At 44.5% G+C, this 10,386-nt stretch overlaps 1 protein-coding gene across 1 annotated transcript; it reads left to right on the forward strand.

The window, feature by feature from the left end:
* The first annotated feature begins 555 nt into the window (after positions 1–555).
* Positions 556–7,858, forward strand: LGALS1 (galectin 1). The gene is made up of 4 exons (XM_054989045.1): positions 556–678; positions 3,725–3,804; positions 6,720–6,891; positions 7,637–7,858. The coding sequence occupies exons 1-4, from the start codon at positions 571–573 to the stop codon at positions 7,781–7,783; spliced, it is 507 nt and encodes a 168-aa protein (XP_054845020.1). The 5' UTR covers positions 556–570; the 3' UTR covers positions 7,784–7,858.
* The last annotated feature ends 2,528 nt before the right edge of the window (positions 7,859–10,386 follow it).

Here is a 10,386-nt window from a genome sequence, read left to right on the forward strand (position 1 = left end):
TGGTTGGGACTGAGGGGGTGCAGTGCAAGGAGAGAAAGCAGGATGTTGACAAATGCCTTCATTGGTTGTTGGATAAACAGGTCTTAAGTTAGTTTGGTTGTCTGAATTCTGTCTTGATAATGGGTTAAATAGAACTTGTGGAAATCTTCCAGCTCAGCAATGCTGTCCCCTCTCCTTTTTTTATAAGAGCTGTTTATTCAAATATCTCTGCATCTTTTGGCACTAGTACATCTAGCTGCTCTAAGCCTTTTTTTTTCCAAACAAAGGGGCCAAGGATCTTGCCTGCCAAATGCCATGTTTAAGCTTCAGAGGGAAAATTTTTGTACAATAAAATCCTCTCACTGTAAAACTATTTTCCACTGGCTTCGTCACTATCAGGCACTGCAGGATGTACCCTTCCAGTGATTGCCTGGCTACATAATTGAAGGCAAACTTCAGCATCCAAAAGGAGAGGCCAGCAGGCCACACCGCCTCCCCCACAAATTGCTGCCTTGAACATTCTGCTGCCCCCTTCCCACCCATTTCCACATACAGTTTTTTGATTGGTTGGAGAAACATGTGACTCATCAAATGCTTGCCTATTTAAAGGCAAGGGAGTGGCACCTTCCTTCCCGCTTCTGCCTGCAGGATCCCAGTGAACAGTTGCAGCAGCACAGCTGGAAGAGCAGCAGCATGCCTGTGAGTTGGGGGTGGGTGGGATGCTGGTGGGGGTGTGTGTGATTGGCTGTCACAAGGGGGGATTTTTAAACACATCAATGGCATTGGAGTGCAGTGGGTAGGAGGGAGATAAGCAGTGTGCTTTTCAAAAGTTGTGCTGATAGTTCTAGAGTGAAACTGGGTGCTGCTAAAGCAGATCCTTAATGCTTTGTCACTAAAGCAGGGTGCAATGGAGCCCCCCCGACACACACACACACACACACAAACACTCTCTCTCTCTCTCTCTCTCTCTACACAGTCCTGGGCTTTGCATGGTTCTCTTGTCTCTGATGGAGTGTGCTGCTTAGACTTGCTCCAGCCCTTGCAAATTGTGCTCAGCCTGCCAGGCTTTTTTTATCCACGCAGCTGGTGGAGAAAGCTGTAGAAAGGGCTTTGGCTCAGCCTGAGCATCCTGTGACCAGGCTCCCTAATCCCATTATTTGGAGTTTGCTGGCAGCCCAAAGCTATTATAAACCCTGATATCTGAAGCAATTAATGGCACCTGATGGGTGTGAGTGATGGGAATTCCAAAGGGGTGTGCATGGTAACTGGGTGTGGCTCAGAACAGCAGATGCCAGAGGGGCTGTCCTGCTTAGCCCTGTGATGGGAAACTGTATTAAAGGATTGGTTTTTCTTCATTTAGGCAAAGTCAAGTTCTTACCCTTCTGTAATACTCATGCACTGCTAGCAGCATCCTGAAAATGGAATTAACAAAAGGAGTTTTTCTTGTTGCAGATGTGAGAAGTTCCCTGTGCTTAATTTCTGTCTGGCTGCTGTTAAGAACACAGGCGCAAGGGCAAGAAAATATACGATTGCAGCGAGGATTGCTGCCTGTTATTTTACACACAGGTCAAATAGCTTGCAGATCTACTCTGGAGCTTTGAAACAGCCCAGCGAGACAGATCTTGGTTCCCATTTCACTGATGGAGAACTGAGGCTGGGAACGGCTTGCTAATCAAGCTGCACAAAGCTCCCACAGTCAAGAAGGTAGAGTGGCAAGGGAGTGGCACTTTCCATGAAATTTTCAGGAAGGAAAGCTGGAAACACTGTGGCAGCCCATCCAACGAAGCATTTGAAAGATCAAAGTATTTTTAATTTGACTAAGATCCAAAGCTAAGTAATGGGCTGAGCATTATTTGCCCTTTTGCAAAGTAGCAGTCACTGGACTGTATTCTACCAGTGGTGGAAGAGGGAGGGGAGCCCTTTTTGACCACCCAAAGGTGCAGATGGGACTAATGTGGACAAAAGCCACAGGGATGGGACAGTGCCTGTAATGAGGAAGGTGCTTGGAAGAGATTGAGCAGAAATGCTGGTAGGATCCAACCCATTGCCACTGAGCCAGTTGCCATTCTCAGTGGAAGTTCAGTTAAGAGCAGTTGCCTGCCCCAGAGTCCCTCAAACATGGACTGGAGGGGAGAGAAAACCAGGGGGGGCACTCCCTACCTGCCCAGTATTCCTCTGCACTGTCAGGAGGACGGACCTTTGCCTGTCTGGCAGGACAGGCAAAGATGTTGGGACAGCATGGAGTGTGGAAGGAGCGCACTGCTCATGTACTTGCCCTCTGCACAAGGGGAGAAGTGAGCAGCACTCCCTGCCACAGTGGCTTATCTGCCCTCTCAGCTGTACTCAAGAAGCTCAGGAGAGCCACAGAAGGGGAAAAGTCAAGAGTTTCATCAGAGTAATTGAGATCTCCCTGAGGACCTGTTAAAATCTGGAACAAGCTCCATTTTGTTTTCCTTACTGATAATTTGGTTACTACTTTATTAGTGTCTTGACCTCACTAATACCTTCTACTTAGATTCACATCCTTGTATGTCATACTAATCAGTAACAACTGCTATTCCCAGGTTCTGTATTTAAATGAACAGTATAAATTAGAGACCCCCTGCCCACCCATAATTGTGAACTGGAAGGGTGGGAAAAGAGCCTGTTCCCCTATCCTGAATCAGTGCAACGAGATGGTAAAAGGTGAAATAATCCTATTATCATATTTTTAGTAGTGGTCTGCCCCATAATTTCCTTTAGCTTCTTTTTTGTTTGCACAGTTGTAATGACTGTTGCATACAACACTTGTGGTGATGTTCTCGTGTGCCTTGGTTGACCTGAATATCTTTGCTCCAGACTCGACTGGAATGATGCGGCCACATAGTGACAATACTCCATGAAGTTCTCATTGCCACTCTGAACGTAGAGGCATTTGCAGCAGCAATGGTGCTTCCACATTGCAGTTTTCTCTGCACTGTCCTTATATCTCCACAATGAAAAGGAGTAGATTTTTTTTTTTGTAAAATGAAAACTCAGAATTCAGTGTGGGTGGGACTTTCAAAACTGTGTACTTTCCCATCTACATGGCATGTGAAGATGTTTTGACTGTGATTTTTGCAGAAAGGTAGGAAAGATCACAGCAAAGCTGAGGAAAACTCAGAAAGTGGATGATTAGGGGATGACATCATGTGAATGCTTAAAAAAAAACCCTTCTCTAATTTGGATGCCAAGCCAGAGCAAAACCTCCATGCAGAAGCAACACTGGAATTCTAATGCAGGCTAGGATCTAATTATACTTGTATAATTACACCCTTCAGAGAGTAAAAAGTGGACATTTTGCAGATTGTCCTTTGGTAACAAGAGCAAGTGATCTTGGCTCTGGGACCTCCCATTGCTGAAGCTTGACTCATGCATAACTGCTAAACTTAAGTGTGTCCTGACTCCTGATTAATTTCACGCATATTTTTTAAAGAGTAGCAATACTCTCTAGCTATGACTGACTCATTTGTTCACTTCTTACATTTGCTTTTAATGATACCTTGCTTTGAAGTTTAGAAATCCAATGTGTTACTTATCCAAGCTTGTTCATATATTTTTCTGGTGGATTAAAAAAATGGTATTGTGTTTTATTAGCACAAGAAGATGGTAAGACGTTCAAAGGACCTACCTGTAATACAATGAAATTCCAGTTATTTGGTTCCTCTCTTTCTTGCTAACTAGCCAAGAGAACAGCCAATAACCTGTCTCTGGATTCCTTCTCTAGGGAATTACTTGCACTGACTTGCATATTGCACCTGGACAGCGTATTGCTGTGAAAGGAGAAGTTCCATCAGGAGCCAAGAGGTAAACTGAGCCTTGGAGGAGAAGTATCTGTTCTGAATACTGTTTCATCATTGCAATGACTCCCCCCTGCCACCCCCCAAATGTTGTTAGAATTCTGTTAGAGGTCTAAGGTCATCATTGAGCTATAATTTGCAAGGTTCCCTGGGGAAAGGGAATTACTATTCGACTAAAGAGTTAAACTAAGGACAGATCAAAATCTCTTGCTTTTTAAAAATGGAGAGCAGCCATGAGATAAGATGAGGGCTGCAGCATTACAGGGGCTAACCCCCCAGTCATACCATTTTCCTGATATATTCCCACCAAAGCTGCTGAATTGTACACACCACAGGGGCTCCCCCATGAGATAAACAGCAGCTTTGAGAGGTATATTTTTAGATCTGGATCACCCCGTTTTTAGATTTCCCAGATCTCTTATGTCCTTACTAAGTTGCCTCCTAAGTCTATAGATGCACCTGGGTAATAGGGGTAAAATGATACTTGCCACAGAGTACAGCTTCTTCCCTTACCTCTCTCTTTTGGTGGAGGAGAGCCGTTTTCTGACGTTAATGCCCACCCACGCAAGCGCAAGCATTTTCCAGTGAGTCATATCTCAATAAAGATTTGCACTTTCTGCCAAGAGACGAACTAGAACCAGATGTCAGAGACAGCAGTTTCATTTCCAGTCTGGTTGTCTTCTCTTTTTCCCCTTCCCTGCCGGTACAGTAGTTCTAATCTCTTTCCCTTCTGTTAGTGCATCATCTGTTATACACATCAAACCAACTCCTGGTTGGTGCTGCACCAGGAGCAATGCACCCAGTAAGATGAAGCTGCATGCACAGGCTCTTTCCTCCACTTGCGGGTTTCCACTTGATTCCTTTCACCCATTTTAGACTTACAAACTCCTAAGCAACTTTTCAAAAACAATTTTTTTTAAATAAGTGGGAGCACCGAATAGTCCCCCCCTTTTGACCATGTTCAGAACTAAGTATCCAGACTAATGAGCCTTTGGGCTTAGCTGTGCTGTTTCTGAATGGGGAGAGGGAGATGAGCCTTCCAAAAGACTTTGCCTGTTGGACGTGCAGTTTGATCAGCATCCGTTCGTGATAAAACTATGCAGAAGGTGGGAGAGATGGGGCTTGCCATAAAGGCCGTCAGAGCGGGGAGGGGTTGACGTGAAGGGCATCGTCAGTTCTTCTGGCAAATAGATGCTCTTGTCGAAAACCAGTAGCACAAGATGGTTCTGCATTTCTTGTGCCTCAGACTGGATACATGTTGCAGCAGCAACATCTGGAAGCTGTACAAGTGTTTCTAGAAATGTTTGCCTAAATTTCAAAGAAAGAGGGGGAAGAAAGGGGGGGTGAGGTGGGGGTGATGAAATTCTGGCTGTGCTGATTATCCTAATGAAAGATCTGTGGAGGACCAAGAGCCCCCCCCCCATGTCCAATTAGAAGAAACTTGGCTCCGAGCGTTGATAATCTCGAAGATAAACATGTCCCAGCTCTTCCCCGTTTTTTCTGATAACATCAGTAAAACTTCCTGGCCTTTAATTCTGAACAGCTCCTTGGCTTCCAACTAAATGATGGAGCCCTGAGGTAAGGGGGTGGGGATCAGATACTCTTCCCCAGACAGTTTTGAGAAAAGGGAGCTCCTGTAAGAAGAGGGAAGGGTCCCCTTTCTTTTCCAAGGCAGCTGACAGTTCTTGACGGAAGGAAACCACTCTGATGGGTCTTGTGTGGCCAGCAGCTTGAAAAAGCGGAGGAGCACTAATAGGAAGGAGCAAGGTGCTTTCAAGATCTACTTTGCATGCAACAGTTAATACATACGTGTTTCATACCTGCACTGTGTACCTTGTCCATAAAGTTAAAAGTTACTTTTCTCTGATGTACAATATAAAAAACATGCACTGGAGAGTTTAGAACAATTTCATCTTACTACTGTAGGTTTCTAGTGTAGTGCCCAGTATACCTGTTGAACTGTAATGTGTGAAGCAGTCCTAAGGCAGGGCAACCTCCCCCCCAACATCTAAGCAGAGTATACTTAGAAAGGATGGCACTAGAAATTCTGTAGAGCTGCTCTTGCTTCTGTTATAGGGGAAAACTAAGTCTGTTCTTGAATGATAACCAAATTCTACCCTTGTATGGGATTCATAAACTCTCTGCTCAAATGTTGCATTTTGCTGCTGAATTCTTGCAGACTTAAAATATCTTTTAAAGATATAAACAGCACAGTCTTAGAAATTTGCAGGATATTCAAAGCAGATTTAAAGTTCTGAAACTTTCTAAGTCAAAGCAAGAACTTTGTAGGGTTGAATACCCTTCTGATGTAAATATGGCAAAGATAATTGCTATTGGAGGGTTTTTAAAATTTCTCCCTCCTTTCTCCGCCATGGGGGCCCAAAAGAAGCTTACATCATTCTCTTCTCCTCCACTTTATCCTCACAACAACCCTGTGAAGTAGGTTCAGAGTGACTAGCCCAAAGTTACTCAGCAAGCTTCCGTGGCAGAACAGGGATTCAAACCTGGGCTCCCACATCCTAGTCCAACACTAACCACACCACACTGGCTCTCAGTAGCTTGCAGAAGGCCTCAGGTTCAGTCCAGGTAGCTTCAGCTAAAGGATCTCTTTAAGCAGCTGTGGCTAGTTATTTAGAGCAGGAAAACATGGGAAATACTTAATCTTTTTCCATCTGCCACTTCTCCATCACATTCCCAGAGGTTTTTGTCTCTTCAGGCTTCCAAAAACATAATTTGGTGCTATCTGTGAGTACCTCAGGTGCAATATTGATGCTAGACCTCCCTTCATGCAGTCTAGCAGAGATTCTGGAGTCTGGGAGTGTTTGAGCTGACTAGCTGAAGAGGTCCAAGAGTGAGGGGTGTTGCTTATAAGTCTACGATGCATGACAGCTTTGCAATAACTTCTTCTCATCTGTCTCTCAGTTTTGTAATAAATCTGGGCAAAAAAGCTGATGACCTCATCATACACTTCAACGCACGTTTTGATGCTCATGGCGACGTGAAGACCATCGTGTGCAACAGCAAGAGCGGTGGCCAGTGGGGAAAAGAACACCGGGAGAGCAACTTTCCCTTCCAGGAAGGCAGCACTGCAGAGGTGAGGCCTGAGATAGGACAGATGAGCACTCTTGAATGGCTAGTCAAAATAGGAGGCCATGTTTCTCCATGGGCCCCACTATCTCTGTAGCAAAGCAGTGATGTACTTTGCGTTGGAAGTTTAGAGCGGAAAACTGGTTCCATTTTTAGATAGTTATTCCACCAAAGATAGCATTGAATTCTTTTTGCTATCTCTGAGGACAAGTAGGTATGGTGAACAAAACTTGGGTGAGGATAACGGAGTCATAGGTGTGTGAGGGGAATGTTGCTGGTATTGAATTCTTATGGTAGAGGCTGGAGTCTGGTTAGAATCAGAGATCTGGGTTCAAATCCCCACTTCCCGGGGGGGGGGGGGGGCAACAAATAGATGTGACACAGGAAGGTCTGTGAACAGAACATGCAGAATATTTTCTCCAAAAATTGGGTGTCGGGAGATGGGAACCATGGCTCAAGGGAAGGAGAATTTAAACTTTTTCTTCCACACCAGTTTCTGGATTGGAACCCCCCCCCCCCAGAGATCTAGTATTTGCCCCATCAGAGCAAATACTGCCTCCTGGGCATGTTCCGCTGCTTTGCAGGGATAGCCACTCACTCCAAATAAGCCACTGTGCAAGTTCAAAAACCCACTCTGAAGGACTGCTACCCCTCTATCACATTTAATTTAAGTCTTCTAGAGGGCTTGAAAGGGATTGCAATTTCATATTGAGGGTGATCTCTTTAACGATGAACGCTTGTTTGTTTTTTAGATTATTTTCGCTCATGACAAAAATGAGGTGACTATTACATTGCCTGGCAACCATCAGTTCAAGATCCCCAACAGCAGTGGCCAAGAAGGCATCGAATATATCTGTGTAACTGGCGATGTCGCATTCAAAGGCATCTCTCTTGTTTAACTGTCCTGGTCGTGTCCTCGTTGCCTTTCCTGCTTTACAAGGCAGAAAAATAAACTCAACTGTGTTTTGGTCTTACCTGGTGTAATGTCTTCAGTCTTTTCTGCTGCAGTTTTGGAAGATCCTGCATCTCTATGTACATCACTAATAGCTGGTTATGGGCCTGTTGCCTTACTGCTAGTAGTACATGCTAGGGGGGACTAGATAAACAAGGGGGCAAAGGCTGTGAGAGCGCTAAAAATGTTAACTTCTGTGCTGTCTAATCCTGTTGCAGCAGTCTGAATAAATATGCTGGTGTACATATATTTGCTTAACCTGGTTTTTAGTGGAAGTTGTAGGAGAGGAGAATCTAAGCTAAAATCCCAATCTTAACCTCAACCAATGCTCAGCCAATGTTCTCTGAGGCTTCACTAGAAATGGCCAGTGGGTTTCCAAGGCTACTTCTGTGGCTATTGGTACATCACAGGTATTTGGAATGCACACCCTGGCTGGGGAACTCAGATATAAGAGACATCATGGCTTCTTTACCTCTAAAAATTTCCTGGAAGAGGATATTATTTGCCCTGTCATAGTGCTACAACTAAAAAAATCTCCCCTGCCAGAACCACTTTGTCTATGCACCTATTCAAGGCATGGCCCAACTGACCTTTTTTCTGGGACCTAGTCCCCCCACTCTGAGTGTCTCATATGAAGCAAACTGCCACTTGGGAGTTGCTAATTCTCATTTCGGTAGCACAATCAAAGCACCTCCACATGACTGGCCCTGCCTTTCTGAAGCCCTTGGCTTGTACATGGGATACTTGTGGCTTGGATCCCAGCTAGATTTTCATGGATGCAGTTTTCACTGATCTCCCCTTCCTCCGATTCCCACCAAGCTATTCATAGGGCTCCCCAAACTCCTGCTGTATTTCAGATGCTATTTGGGACTGCTCCAGGAGGGGGGATTGGCAGAAATCACCCTTCCTCCTTGGACCTGTGGTGGTACTCTAGGTGGGATCCAATCCTTGGTGGAGCACAAACATAACATCTATAAGCAAGGATTAATGTAGTATTCAAAACGAAACTCGATTTCATATATGAGACTGGTGGCACTTAAATGTGACTGTAGTAAAGTTTTCCTTTGGGGTTTTTTGTTTAATTGCAAAAGCTGAAACATTTCAGAAAGGATGTGTACTAGCCTAATAGCAGGCAAGGAAGTAAGAGAGTGTAGCCTGTGACCCTAAAGCTAAGAAATAATGCAAGGCATAGAAATCTTGCCCAAAATGTGCTAGAATTGCAGAAAAAGCAGTTGTGTGTATTGCTGCCTCTAAAAGATTTCATACATTCCTCTGCAACTGTGATTCCCTGGAAGACAACTTTACTGCTTTCCTGATCAAGTGCCCATAGAAGAAACAATCATCTTACCAAGTGGTTATGTAACCACTAAGTTACTACTTGAGCTCTGTTCACATCTTTAAAAATATGTAGACTGCATAGTAGCAGAATTCACACCTGCTGTCCCTGGCATGTTTAGTCAGAAGTTTGGCCACAGTGCATGGTTTTAAAGCTGTACATGTCCAAGCACCCTAACTGGAGATACTACCTTTTGCAAGGTTCCCTGCCCACCTACACATGTACACCATAGGCATGCACAGACCCTATTCATGCTTTTGGATCGATGCATGAAGGTTGGAAAGCATGAGCCTGTTTCCATCACAGTGCATTGACCTAAAACATTTTTATCAGTGTGAAAAGGGGCTTTGGTCATCAGTATCCATCCCTACTACATTTAGTATGGGGGGATGTGGGTGGCTTTTCCCACAGTGGTAACTTAGCCTAATGTTCTATGGTTAATCATGGGAAGATCTAGTCACCTCCACTGCCTTCCCCTTTTATGTATTTCTGCTTAGGTGAAGAAATGTGGGAAGATTTTCCTCTTCAGAGTGATATGAATGGCCCACCTACCAAGAGCTTCAATATGTAATGTGATGAGTTCCCAATTGTATTTTAGTTAAAAATGTGTATCCTGCCTTTCCGAAGGTCAGAGAAGCACATACTCATTCACAAACATAAATAAAAATACAATCAAATAGGTCATTGATTAAAAAACATAAGAACGGCTACAGAAATGTCCATTCTCAGATTTACTAAAGGGCTCAGCAGCCGATCAGAACCATCTTCTAAGCCAGATACAAAGACATTGGTGTGGGTGCTTTGTGACCTGCTTTGGTAATATATCCCGCAGGAGCCAAAATGGAAAAAACATGAAGCCTTACAAAAACCATACAGATGGGAAACTATAAGCATGGAGTGGAGGTAGGCAACCATAATGGGAAGTGATGGTCCTTCTGGTATTTTCAGGTGGGTAGCCATGTTGGTTTATAGTAGAAGAGCAAGATTCGGGTCCAGTAGCACCTTGAAATAGAGTTGCCAGGTCCAGGTTGGGAAATTTCTGGCGATTGGGGGGTGGAGCCTGGATAGGGCTGGGTTTAGGGAGGGGAGGGGCCTCAACGGGGTATTGTCAGATAAGCCCCAGCCATGCCATGCTTGTATCCAAGTGTATCTTGCTAGAGTAATAGGCCTCTGAGTACATGCAGAGGGGAGGCTGATTTCTGATGCACTATTGC

Source organism: Eublepharis macularius, chromosome 9, assembly GCF_028583425.1.
Source record: "Eublepharis macularius isolate TG4126 chromosome 9, MPM_Emac_v1.0, whole genome shotgun sequence".
In the NCBI taxonomy this organism is placed as follows: Eukaryota; Metazoa; Chordata; class Lepidosauria; order Squamata; family Eublepharidae; genus Eublepharis; species Eublepharis macularius.